The 13,754-nt window shown below is 38.3% G+C and overlaps 1 protein-coding gene across 1 annotated transcript in view; it reads left to right on the top strand.

The window, feature by feature from the left end:
- Positions 1 to 3,992: 3,992 nt before the first annotated feature.
- The window catches only part of LOC140945229 (uncharacterized), a 46,638-nt gene continuing 36,876 nt past the window's right edge, over positions 3,993 to 13,754 (top strand). Inside the window, exons 1-2 of the mRNA XM_073394281.1 lie at positions 3,993 to 4,254; positions 4,551 to 4,673. Of these exons, the coding sequence (XP_073250382.1) occupies positions 3,993 to 4,254; positions 4,551 to 4,673 (385 nt within the window). The remainder of the gene's footprint in view (positions 4,255 to 4,550; positions 4,674 to 13,754) is intronic.

Genomic DNA, 13,754 nt, shown 5'->3' with positions numbered 1-13,754 from the left:
TTAACAGATTTTTACCCTAAAAAGGTCACCTAGAATTTTCGGGATCCTAAGTTTTGATCCCTATAATTTTCGGATCACTAGACTTTCAGCTAGGAAATCCGAACAGATGAAAAATTTTGGGGGGATAAAAATATGCCTGTATCTACCGTTTAAATACTAAAAATATGTTCGACAATGCTATGTTTAAGGGGTTTTGAACCATATTCTCGCTGGGTGCCCCTGATAATTGTCGACTGCGAACAAACGTCCTGCCCAGTCAGGAAGGCCTTAACGAAGCAAGGTTTCAAAAAAAATATTCCTCAAGAGATTCTAAAATATCTAAAGCAGCAAAATCTTTCGCCGGTCCCGCTTCTTCCAGTTATGCAAGAAATAAAGGGCAACATGGATGACGTGCTTTCTCGAAACGATCTTCGGGACGATGAGAAAGCTAAGCGATACTTTCAGTTGCAAAACAGATACCTGGCTTGTACACGACCGGAAGAAATAACAAGCGGTGTTTCAGACTTAACATCAAGTACACAAGATTCTTCAACAGCAACAACAGCTGCATTGTCCACTCCCCTCAACCCCTTCAACGTAACACCTGAAATAACACAAGCAAACAGCTGAGGAAACGAAGTCGGCATAAGAAATTTCGAATCAAATCTTACAAGTACTCCATGGGCGAAGAAGATGGGGATAAATTAATTTCCATTCCTTTCAAATCTCTGTGTATTTGACTCTTTTTGTCACTGTTTTTTAATAAATTTTTTTAAAACGGTATCTCGTGTCTGTTTTTTTTTTTTCGGGGCGGGGGGGGGGAGCGTTTATTAGTCACTTGTTTTAATTGATCCTTGTTAAGTTATTAATTGTTTTGTGTTTTTATAACAATAAGTCAAGGCTGTAGAGTCAATCTGCATGCAAATGACGGCATAATTAACTGACTAATGGCGCTCTATTTTAACATCGGAATTGTTGGTGAAAGCCATCGTAACAAAAAAAATATACAACCTCTATAAAATCTTTTAGTTCGATTTTTTTCCTCCAAAATTAAGCTACGGAAAGGTTTGATGAAAAGTGGTGGGCTTTTATGTTCAAAGAACAACGGGCTTACTAAATTGTCAAATGGGCCTCATGGTGTCGTGACGTCATTACTAGTACTTGCCTGAACATAGTTAGCATAAATAAAACAAGTTTCCCGCGCATTTTATTCATGAGGCATTTATTAAATTTTACTCCCAACTTTTACTCCCCCCAAAAGACTGCTTATTCTGCTGGCACACCAATACTTCTATGAAATCGCTTCAATATGTACTCAATTTTGCGCCTACGTTAGACAAGTTAAAAAGTTTTCAATGGACACGAAATTCGGGGATTTTATATTACACTGAACAATTGCAGCATTGAAATTTTTTAAAGAAAATCTATTGAGGAGTTTTGGTTTAATAGAGGTTTTCGTGAAAGTAGACTTAGAAAGTACAAAAAAAGCTCAGCATTGCGTTTGACTGATCACATGTTTTCATGTTTTTTCGAAATCTGGCAAGGCTACTTGCGTTTAGCCAGTTGTAGAGTGTCTAAAGGTCATTTGCAAAACGAATGAGTGATAAAAACTATTCGGAAGCATCCAAAATGTAGTAAATTTGTCTGCATGTAGAAGTCCAGCCTTCAGTTCATGCATAAGTTATACCCTTTTTGTAGAAATTCAAAGATATCTCGAATTTCCTTCTATAGATTTTTGTGAAACGTCGCACAACGGAAGACAAGCACCCCAAGTATACGTAGCGTTAAGCATTTCCAAAGAAAATGCCTATAAGGGCAAAAATTCGATTTAGAGCTACACTATTGTGACGTCACGTGATATTTATTCCGATCGGGCCAAAAAAATATGTCATAATAAAGTTAAGTCTATGTTTAATACATGTTTTATAATGTTTTACAGTAAAGATCAGTTTGTTTAAGTGTAAGAGATTCAAAGATGGAAGGCGTACCCACAAAAATACTGGGTCGAGCCACCTTAACACGTTTTAATTCCCGAAGATCGTCTGAGAACCAAGGCGCTTGTGTGGCCTAAGGGTTAACGTTATATTCCTTGTTTGTTCTGGGACGTACTTGTCATAATACGCAATGTGTTATCATACGGAGTTATCACATCGTCCAAGTCATCAACTGATTCTTTAGAGAAGACACAGCAGATGTCCTTCCGAAGAGCATCAAGACCGATGTTACGAGTCTTCCGACGCGTAATTATTCTATAATTGTTTAGTAGAACTCTAGAATATATTATTTCTTCATGGTATACCGTATTTACTCGAATAGACGCCGCCCCCGAATAGACGCCGCCCTCAAATAGACGCCCCACTTGAGACTCAAAATATTAATAGACGCCGCGTTTACGGTGCGGCGTTTATTTGAGGAAATAATGATTTATAATAATTATTAAAGAAAAGTCTATTTCAAGTTTAAACCAGCAATGGAAATTTACTTTCTATTAGAACAACATTTTTTAGTTCAAAGTGACTGTACTTTTTTGCTCAATTTGTAAAACTTTTTAAAACTAAACTAGTGAGCAGCACTCTGCGAACTGTTGCTGTAAAACTTGTTTATTCTCCTACGCGTTTCGTCTAACTAACGTAGACTTCTTCAGGGAGTTTTACAATCAAATACTAACCGCCTATATTTAAGCCATAATATGACTAAAAATAATGATGGTCGCAAACATTGAAGGTTTGGCTAATCTCGTACCCAGATCTCCCACGGAAACAGAGTGAGATCTGGGTACGAGATTAAGGTTTGGCCGGATTTACGAAAAGGAACATGCGCAGCTGTGAGATTTTTTACGCAAGGCGTGAGAAAACTTTGGGGCAACCGTTTTAGCTAAAACCGAGATGTGTGTGCTGGAAGTTCACACAGCTAGCTGACTGCAATTCAAACTCTTCTGGAAAAAAAGTAGTGACTCTGAGATCATTTAAAGTTCCTCTGAGATAACATTTCATGTCTAAATTATGAAGATTTGGTCGTTTGGTGATAAATCAGCCTTTTTAGGTCAATATGTATTTTACTTTAATGTTCTCGATGATTACAAAAAAAATTCACGAAATAATCCGCAGAAATAGGGAATCTTGGAGTTAAGCATTAGGCTTCTTCTTCAAGTTAATTGTAAATATAGTTTATACACGATATTACTTTTAATTTGTTTGGACAAAAACTTAATTAGCCGTTAAAAGGAACCGCAAGTGTGAATGAATGATCCCTAAGAAGATAAAGCTCCTGGCAGACGAAAGAAGATAATTATGCAAATGGCGTCATAAAGAGTCGGCTTTGGGCAAGTTTTCATCATATGCGTGCTGATACTCGGAGAAAAGCTTTACCCAAACTTATAGAATTTTATGTGGTCACGTTTAGTTGTTGCCTCTCTGAGGGACAGCAATACTCTTCCCCGGGGGGGGGGGGGGGGGAGGGGAGTCACTCAACAAATATTTCTTTGGAGCAGGAACCTTGTATGGGGAGACTACGACCAGGAGTCAATCACCTTACCCCTTTATATACCACTTTTGTCAGAAATGGTACCCCTTTCACATACCTTGTTTAGAACTTTGCCAGGTAGTTTTTAATTGCTGCAAATACACTTTTTTCTGAATAAAATACAAAACCAAAACAATTTGTCGACTATTTCACAGGCATGTGAAAGACATAAAATGAATCTGATAACCATCTTGGGCCTTTTTATATACTTCAACTAGTAAAATCCCTACCCTTTCATATACATAAAGCCTAATCCATTATAGGGATCGGAGTACCCCCGGGGAGTCAGGTGCCTCTCTGAAGGGCACCAATGTGGAACATCTGTCATGATTGAGCTTGCTGCGAAAGTGAGAATTCATAACTCGAGGAACTCGTAAAATTGAAGTAACGGATGTTAATGCTTATTCTAAATTTTTTTAAAGTTTCAGAACCCGCCGTTCAAGCTCTGTATGATGTCCCTGGCACTTTTCGCAATTTGTCTTATATCCCAGATGCATGGAAGTGAGGCTGTTGGTGGGCAATGCAAAACTTCAGAGAGATCAGTACCTGGTAAAGCTCTCAAGGGTCACACCTTCAAAGAGTTTGCAGCGAGGGCCATTGTTGAGTGCCAGAACACCTGTGAAAGAGACCCCAGGTGTGCGAGTTACAATTTCTACATCCCTGGCAAAGTGTGTGAGCTTAACAGCCATACCAAAGAGGAGAAACCTGATCATTTTGTGACGGATGAACTGAGATTCTACGTGAAACGTGAAGGTATGAACTACGTAAAACTTTGTACACCAAACACACTTTCAATTGGATTCCTCGATTCTCTTTATTAGTTTGTCCAGCTGGCAGGGCTAAACTTGAGTGCAATACCGGGCCGAGTTTTCACGAGGTTTTACGAGATACGTAGTTCCAAAACGAAACTAGTTAGATTCATGAGCCGATATACATGCTGTCAGTAGCATATCGAAAGAAAGTCGTTCTTGTATTCTGCAGATCGATGGCGTACTTGATTAAGAAATAACTCACATGTTCCTTATGCTGTCTGATTTATATATCTTTAGATGAAGATGAGTGCTTGAAGACGCCACCAGTTTGTGACGTCAAGGCAAACTGCAAGAACACGCTTGGCTCCTACCTATGTTCTTGTAAAGAGGGTTTTACGGGTGACGGTAATACCTGTCAAGGTAAATGATCAGAAAAACATTGATTGAACGAAAACGTTAGTAACAAGTGTGTTCTTTTTATTGCCATTATTTGAAATGGTTTGCTGAGTCGGCGCAGGAACGCAGTGGTATCACCTTTTTGTTCTCTGTTGTTTTATTTTCAACAATTTGACCATAATTGAGGCTAGTGGGACTTCGTTTGTCGCGGGCTGCACGATTTATAAAACAGGCGGACGTTAGTCAAAAGAAATAACCATTAACAATTGCGCTTTTCGTTGCCGCTGTCGCAGCTTCAACCCATCTTTGTGTCGTTTGTCGCCATTTTTCTGCCCTCTGTCGCTTTTTCAAGGCCATTTCGCTTAAGTGTCGAAATTTAGTCCAACAGGGCCTCAAGAAAGTGGCTAAAACAAGTGTAATCAACGGAGACGCACGTAAGGGTGGGGCTACACAAAACACCACTGTAGTATGGGCCTGATGGGTTAAAAGTTTGAAAACAAAAAAAAAGGAGTGTAAAAATAAGACGATACCATTAATGTTTTGTATGCGCCAAATAAGCCTGCATTGCCAGAAAAACTGCGTACGGACTAGTGGTTAAAACCTTTTTCTCGCCACTTTCATTTAGTCTCTAAAGTAAGAGAAAGTTAGCAATACAAGTACGAATCTACCGTAAACCACGCTAAGCACTCAGGGTGAGCTCTGTCGAAATAATTCTGATGCGTGCGTTTTCATGGTAAGTTAAACGATAGAACTCAATGAAGCTTAGAGTGCGAACTTCAAATCGAGAGTCGAACTCGAACTCGAATGCGGCGAAAAGGATTAGGTAATTATTTGTGCGTTTTCATATTAAGGATCGCTTCGATAAAACTGAAAGGAAGAAATCAAAATCGGGGTGGAACTCGAACGGGGCGGACTCAAAAGGGGGGAAACCGGCAGATTCCTTTACGTTCATCCAGAGATTAATAAAGGAGGTATACAGAGGAAACACATTTCCTTTTTTTGGGTAGGTAGCGAAGGACATAACGAGCAAACCATCAGTTTTTCCATAAAATGGTGTGTCTTCTGGCTTAGCCACCTTCCTTATTGTCGCACGCAATCAAAGAAAACTGTAACTTATCATCAAAATGATTTTCTACGAAAGATCTCAACAGACGATTGAAGGAATCATTCAGAAGAAAAATTATGTTCTTCTAAATAGGTCAATGCATTTTATTTACTATTTTGCAGACATCAACGAGTGTGAGACAGGAAAGCATCACTGCGATTCCAATGCTTTCTGTAACAACACTAAAGGCTCTTACATTTGTACATGCAAACCAGGATATAACGGAAACGGCGTTAACTGCACAGGTAAGATAAGGAAACGAAAACCGTCAGCTGATAGCAATAACCTGAAACCATTTCTATTTAATGAATGTTTTCAAATTCCATTAAGGTGTATGTTACATCTTTAGGGGTTCTTTAAAATAGTAAAAATATGAAAGAATCTGATAGGCTGCTTGTGAAAGGCTCCCTTGTCAGAGTTTGGGGTGCATTAATGCGGTGGTGCCGTCAGCTGGTGCCGTGGAAACCAGCGATAAGAATAGAGCGATTTCACAGTATTTTCAAGTTTACTACACAATCAGTAAATTAGTGGCGAGGAGAGAACAATACCAGAACAATACTATAGATTCACTTTGTTTTAAATCGCTGGTTAAAAATTAAGTAGACCTCTAGAGCCTGTGTGTGTGTGTGTGGGGGGGGGGGGGGGGGGGGGGACTGCACCCGTCGCCCCCCGCATCCCTACGGGCCTGATCTAGGGTCTTTTAAAACAGTTCAACATGAAAGGGCTCGTTGTTATCCTGGTAGCAGGCAAACTTGTGCGAGTTTGGGGTTATTATGGCTCGAACCGGCGAAGCCGATGAAAAGAATGGGGTAATTCTCCAGGTCCATACTTAACGTTTTAAGAATATTAGACTGTAAAATAGTCCGTATTTTTGCGTATTCAAGTACGCGCGAGCAGTCAAACATAAGGTCTGGAAAAAGGCTGAAAAAAGAGAGCGAGACTAGGGAGAGACGCTAAAAATACTCGCTTAACACGCCCGTAGGGCGTGTGAGGCTCCCGAGCTTCACACGTGCAAGACTCTTACGCCAGCTTTTCCAATTTCTTTACTGATTTTGAGAAAAAAAAACCGACTGTTTTGCAGTCTATAAGAATATTTGCATATTTGACAAACAATCATTAGCCCACACGCAGTTTTCGTAACAGCTTTTCTGGGTGTTTATTGGTCGGTTGCAGACTGACTATTGTAGGTTGGCTCTAGCCACTTGATGGGCTCCTGCTCTTTTCTGAGTATCAGGCCTTATTCCATAGGGGTTGCGGGAGAGGAGATTTGACATTTTACGCGAATGAATAGGAATGATATCTGGGGAGGGGGAAGGGAGGCAAAAGGAGATAAAGAATCATTAAAAAAAATATGATAAACCTAAAATTGTCGGTTCTGCCACACTTGAAATTCATTAAGACATGCTAATTGCCACGTGAATTTTTAAGTAATTTAAACTATTCTTTAATAGTTTCAGAATTTATGACTGACTCGCAGATTTTGAACAGCAGTGATTACTATTTTCGTCATTTGGGCAATTTTCTGGAGACTGCGGTTGGGAACAATTCTCACTGGATGTTGTGCTGGCGTGCTACATTGCATGGCTGGAATGTCGGTCAGTTTCACAGTCGCTGTGATGGAAAGAACGACACTGTTACCATCATAAGGAAAGGCAAATTCATCTTTGGCGGATACACGGATATTCCCTGGGGTAAAAAAAAACTAATTCTCTTATTTTATCCTCTTTTTTTACTACAATGTAACAGCTTTACAATTCTGATCTACTTGCACTGCTTATCAGAATTTATTATTATTATTTTTATAAAGTTGAAATGTCACTCTTGGTTTGTCACCTTGTAATGATGGTGAAGTGTTTTTGTGTAATGAACCTAGTTACCTTTGCCAGCGTGGGTCTTAACGTCAATAGGTCTGGTCGCCCTTATTTTTAATTCAAACTGAAGACAAGAAAACGATTTTTTTTTCTTGAGCAAGCTATGCTTAACCCAAGGTCTCGGTGAATTCCACCCATCCCCAGGAACTTTCGTTAAGGGTTCGATCCATCTGTGATGACAATAAGGTTTCCTTCAAGGGAAGTGAAGTTTCTTCCTTCCTTAGCGCGTGAGTTGTGACAGATTTGTGAATGGAATCTGACAAACATTGGATTGCACAGACTTGCGGATCGTGCCATTTCAAACGCAAAGAAGCTAAATGTAGCGATGCCGGTGAATGCATCAAATTTTTGTTACGGAAGCTACCCACCCATTACAGTGTGTGTCAAGGATGTGTCCCGCCTAAGAGAATATGCACAGCAAAACCATATATTTTTTATACGGACAGTCAGTAAAGCCTGGCCAAGTGTCCTTGTCCTAGACATTCTGTATTAGAGTGATGGGCCAACAAGATTGTTCGTAATAAAACGGAGTCCGCATGTCCGTATGTCTAGTATCGATCCAATGGTTCTAATTTACACGTAGAGCAGAATCAGTTTATTACTATTCTGAGAAATCTCCAGTTATTAAGTTTGGTAACCTCATAATTTATCTCACCACTAAGAAATAATTGCGTTAAAAGTGAAACGCTTGCTAAAAGAACTTGAATCCTTCGGTTGATTCCCTGATCATTCGATAGGGCTATTGCCAGTTACCTTTAACTCAATTGTATGTAATAGATCGTTTTCACTGTCACGCAATAAAAAAATAAATTGAAAACCGTCTGGTGAAAGAAGCCAAGAAAATGATATGTTATAAAAGACTAACTTTTAAACAATTTTTCCAAGTCTCATGTCTTTTTGGCCCACAGTTTCTGAGTTATTTGCCGAAACGTTTCACGCATCTTTGTAGAGCTTTGTATGGAGACGCCATATTGGTGCACAGTTTTGGTGCACCAATATGGCCGCCGAAAATCAACAAAAACATCTGGAGTTCACTTGCTCTATAAAAGCTCCTTCTTTTCACTCGAGAACTAGCCTACGTGCGCATAAACATATCTTCTAATATTTGAAATGGTTATACTACTGAAAATAAAGAGGAGAGACTTTTTTTCAACGAGACAGCATTCCTATTTTGGTGTCACGCACTCTGAAAACTCGAAAGTTCAAATTGCTGTATTTTCGAAATGAAACATGGTATGGGACTGAAAACTTGTACAAAGATTAACTTTTTGTTTATCTTCAACCTAGAGTAAACAAGAATTCGTAAAACCTCGCTATTTTGCCTTTACAATTTGATGACGTCACTGTGAAAACCATCTATAGATATTAGTTTAAATAAGAAGGCAAAGCAAAGTGAACTCTGGCGGCTGTAGAAAAATGACGTCATTTTTAATCGCGAAAATGGGCTAATATGGTCAGTAATAAAATTAATTCAAACTGGAAATTCATTTTTTTTATTGAAGCAAACGCGAAAGCATATATGACAATTTTCTTCGTTTTATTATTATTATTATTATTATTATTATTATTATTATTATTATTATCATTACTATTATTATTATTATTATTATTATTATTATTTATTTTACGTACTTTTGGTTTCTCAGAATCCAGTGGTGGCTATAGCGCTACTTCCGAAGCGTTTATTTTTTCGCTCAACAATAATGAAGGCTTGGCACCGTTTGTGAGCAAAGTGAAGAAAGAATACTCAGAAAAGGCAATTTACAGGAAGTCATATTATGGTCCACGTTTTGGCCTGGATGTCTTCATTACAGATAACGCCGACAGTAACGACAGGTCATTAGCACGTTTGGGCTATCGCTACTCTCCTCCACCTGCAGTGCAGGGCCGGTACACAGTCCTGGCCGGGACTGAGTACTTCTCACCTAATGAGGTGAAGGTATTCTATCTTGACCCATCCCGCTAAATACAATCACACTATCATATTTATTGCTATTAAATCTGAGAGAGAAGCAATGGGGAGTTTAATATAACTCAGTTTAAACTTCTTATTAATTGCTGTTTAAATTATTGATGTTTCTTTTGTTTTGTTTGCTTTTTAGTTCTTTAGAATCCCTCAGTATATATTCAATTGTCTGAAATCTGCTGTTAGAATAGTTTGCCTATAGTTTGTTTTAGGATTTTAATATAGCTAAACTATTTAGGGCCGGTAAAGGCTTCGGATTTAGCAATACGTACTACAAGGTAAATCTCTTGCTGAAGCAACTTTCGCCAGCCATTTTAAAAGGCAGCATACACTGCTCATCACACAAACATTTTTAAAATTAGTTACCCGAACGATTGCTGCGTTATTTTTACTTATTTCATGATTCACACCTTTTATTTTGTTATTCAACAACCTTTCTTTAACGTACAACCCTCTTGAATATTCAACAAACTGAAAGTCCTGGAAGGGCTTGAACTTAGCGGGGAAGAGCGGGGACAAATGGCCGCCGCGTGACAAAGGTCGATAAGAGCGTTAGGGAAACCAATTGTGCTATCCAGTGAATAGTGATTTAACTGGTGGATAGCGTTGTCCACCTTTTGAACAACTGGGGCCTGAAGAAGATATAAAACAAATTTCATTTAAAAAAAATTAAAACTTTTTATACTTGAAAAAGTCGGCCCAATTTCTTCAATTTTTTATCCATATGTCCATCCTTGCCATTCTTAACAACAGAGAACAGGGAAACAGTTTCATAGCCAATAGTAAAGTCTTAAACCACGAAACTGAATCATGACTATTTGAAATTACATGTTTTAACTCTTTAAAAAGATTGAAAAGAGCATGACATTGGCCCTTTAAATTGAACTGGGCTATGAAAACAACTAAGCGCGTAGTTTTTATAAAAAATAAGCAGTGCTTCTTGTTGTAATCGATTATTGGTTCGTCTTCTAACAGTTAATCATGATCAATTTCATCGAAAAAAAATGGTATAGGCTTTTGGGGTTGAAAAATGCGGATAAATCATTCATGTTGTCAGTCGACTTATAGACTTACTACAGGACCCCATAACTCCGAGTCCTGCTCACTAAAATAAGGCTTCACTCTTCCTCTTCCCACCCCTCGCCCCCTTCCCCCACCCACTCTTTTTTGGGGGTTAAGACAACCTAGACCTCTTATCCTCTACAAGTATTGTACATCGAGGGAGGATAAAAAGATGTCGATGTATTTTAAGCTCAATGTGTGTACGTATAGGTAATTAAGTTTGTGTGTATTAATAGGAGTTAAAGCAAAGGTTAAATAGTTAGAGACGCTATACCTGACCTTCTCCTTACAGGACGAACATCAAACACAGAGCCTGTGTCCTAAGGTTGAATTGTTTATACTCAAAGTTAATAGCGTTCACTTTACAGGGAGGGGGTATAGTGTTCTTTAGATTAAAGTGACATTTCATGTAGTTTTTAAAGAGAAGTTTTGTGCGTAAAATCAGGCAACACGTTTTCCCTTCTTCTGTTCGCTTTAAGCATAGTTATTAGAGGAGACTGGTTATGAAAAGCGGCAAACATCAAAGATAAAAACAACAGTGCTGCAGTTTATGTTGGAAGCACCCTGAAAGTGCACAATCCTTTGTTTTCTGTTGGCAAATTGTTACGGAATAAATTAATGCAACGTTTTTATTGGTCAATACAATCAAAATGATAGGAATTCTTTTGAACGTTGTGCACTTTCAGGTCCACAAAAACATATAACAAAGGAGTCTGACGGGTTTCATAACCATTCCACTCAATTAACTATGCTTTAAGCTGATAAAGACATTTCATAACACCATATGGCGAGAGATAAAAACAAGCGCTCGCTGATACCAGTCAGTCATTATTTATTTGATTTCTGGAAAGAAGAGTTACGCGAGGAGTTACGGAAAGGGAGGCTGGAAGCTTCCTATAACATCCCGTACGCCAATGTAATTTCGTTTTTAGATCTCAGTCTGTCTTCCCCTTAGAGAGGTCTGAGCACTAAATTAACCACACACTCTACTCTGGGTCTCGCCGAAAACACATGAATAGTGACTGAATATGAGTCTAGGACAGAAGCATTTGCCCTAGCTTGGATTCCGGCAGATCGATGAGGATATTGATTTTGCCGTTTAGGAGGGTGGTACTGCTTAAAGTAGGGCGGTACCGCTCGAGGTAGATCGCTTCATTTCGACCCTGCTGTTTAACTAGTTTCCTAACCTAACCCTAACCCTTTAAGCCCCAATACCCACATACAAATTCTCCAGACTGATCTCCATACATTTCTTTTAAAAACAGTTGAGAGAATTTGGTTTAAGATCAAGGCGTTCTCCGTTTGGTGATCAATTTAGTAATTCTCATAACTTTTACTGTTGATGATCTGCTGATGTTGTTAGGAGAAAATTGATGTTGGTCACTCTTGAGACATAAGGGTTAATAAGAACAGAATCAAAGAGAAAACAGGAGGGTTATTGTGTTGGTAATGAATCTCTTATTTACTCAGTTTATCACATGTTGTACTTTATGGATCATATAAGTTGCATTCTTAGAATAGATTGAGTATAATCTAGCTGGATTTTTGAAAGCTAGCGAACTGAATTGCAGCCTCTTGATTGAAGAAAGCCAAAACTCAAGTTTCTTGATTCTTGCCTCTGATAAAAAGGCAGAAAATCACGCTAAGAAAGGAAAAGAAGCGGGAATTCCGAAAATAGAGGGGAGGGGGAGAAAGGAAGGCGGAGAAGAGAAAAGACAATGGTTGCACTCTTAGTTTTTATATCGGCTACTTATTTGGAGATACGGTAGTTTTTGAAACAAAAAAACTGGCGAAACGACACTAATGAGGACTTTTGGGTCTTTCAAAAATCTAGCTAGAGAATAGACTGAAGTATTTTAAGAGTTCCTCTGTAGAATAGCCAAAAACTTTAATAGCATTGTTTTATAGTAGATAGATTATGTAATGGTCTCAGTGAGCTTTTGACCTGGGCTGTGATAGTCATCTAGGACGATTAAGAGTTTGGTTCTTCGCGTTGTTTTTGAAACATAGTCAAAACACTACTTATTTCGAGCGGTTGACACACCTTCTTTGCTTGATGACGTCACAATCCGAGGTTTTCAAAAGCGACAAAATTTGTTTTTAATTACAAGCTCATCTCTTGGGGTGTAAGTGTAATGATTTTAAATTTGTAGCCGTGCAGTTAATAAACGTTGAGATGATCCAAGTTTGTGTGTGGTAATTGATGAAAACCCATGGGGAAAAAAAAAAGAGGCAACACCTTCTTTCAGGAAGTTTCCATTGAAACGATTTCCATCATAATAAGGGTGAAGCTATTAAGTTTAACCCAAACTCTAAACGCTATGACCGCTAAATTAAAGAAGTGAAGACGTATTTTTTAAAGCCTTAGCCTCAATCTGAAGTAATATATTCACAAATTCCAACGGGAAAAAGACATGTTTATTACTCTGTCTATTGCGTATATTCAAATTTCAAACACTGCCAGAATTTCTGAATATTTTACTTTACGTCGAGGCTAACCCTGTATGAATGTGTCGTTAATGTTTATATTCAGCGGTAATTTTTAATTCGAAACTGGACTATTAAATAAATTAATTAGCAAAGCTGCTGGACCTTTTAACTATTAAACGATCTGTCAAAAATTTTGGCAACAAGTTCTTCTCAATGACTCTGTTGTGCTAATCCATAGCTAACACTTTGGCATTTGGTGTTAAAACAACTCACTTTTTTCCACCACTCAATTTACGTAAACAACGTTGTTTTTGCTAAACTTTCGCATGCTTTAACTAAAAGTTACTTAGAAACAATAATTATTTGAGAGTATTTGATTAAGAAAACTCTTTAAAATATTCTGATCGGACACTTTTCAGGGGCACCCAGCGAGAACATAGTTCAAAACCACTTAAGCATAGCATTGTTAAACGTGTTTTAGCATTTAAACGGTAGATATAGGCATATTTTTATTCCCTAAAAATTTTCATCTGTTCGGATTTCCTAGCTGAAAGTCTAGTGATCCGAAAATCATAGGGATCAAAACTTAATTACCTTTTCGAAAATTTCAGCCAGAAAAAAGGCTCCCGAAAATTCTAGGTGACCTCTTTAGAGTAAAAATCCGTTAAAAA

The sequence above is a fragment of the Porites lutea genome, chromosome 8 (assembly GCF_958299795.1).
Source record: "Porites lutea chromosome 8, jaPorLute2.1, whole genome shotgun sequence".
Lineage (NCBI taxonomy): Eukaryota > Metazoa > Cnidaria > Anthozoa > Scleractinia > Poritidae > Porites > Porites lutea.
The sequence above is the reverse complement of the archived record's forward strand: the minus strand, read 5'-3'. Positions and strand labels throughout refer to the sequence as shown.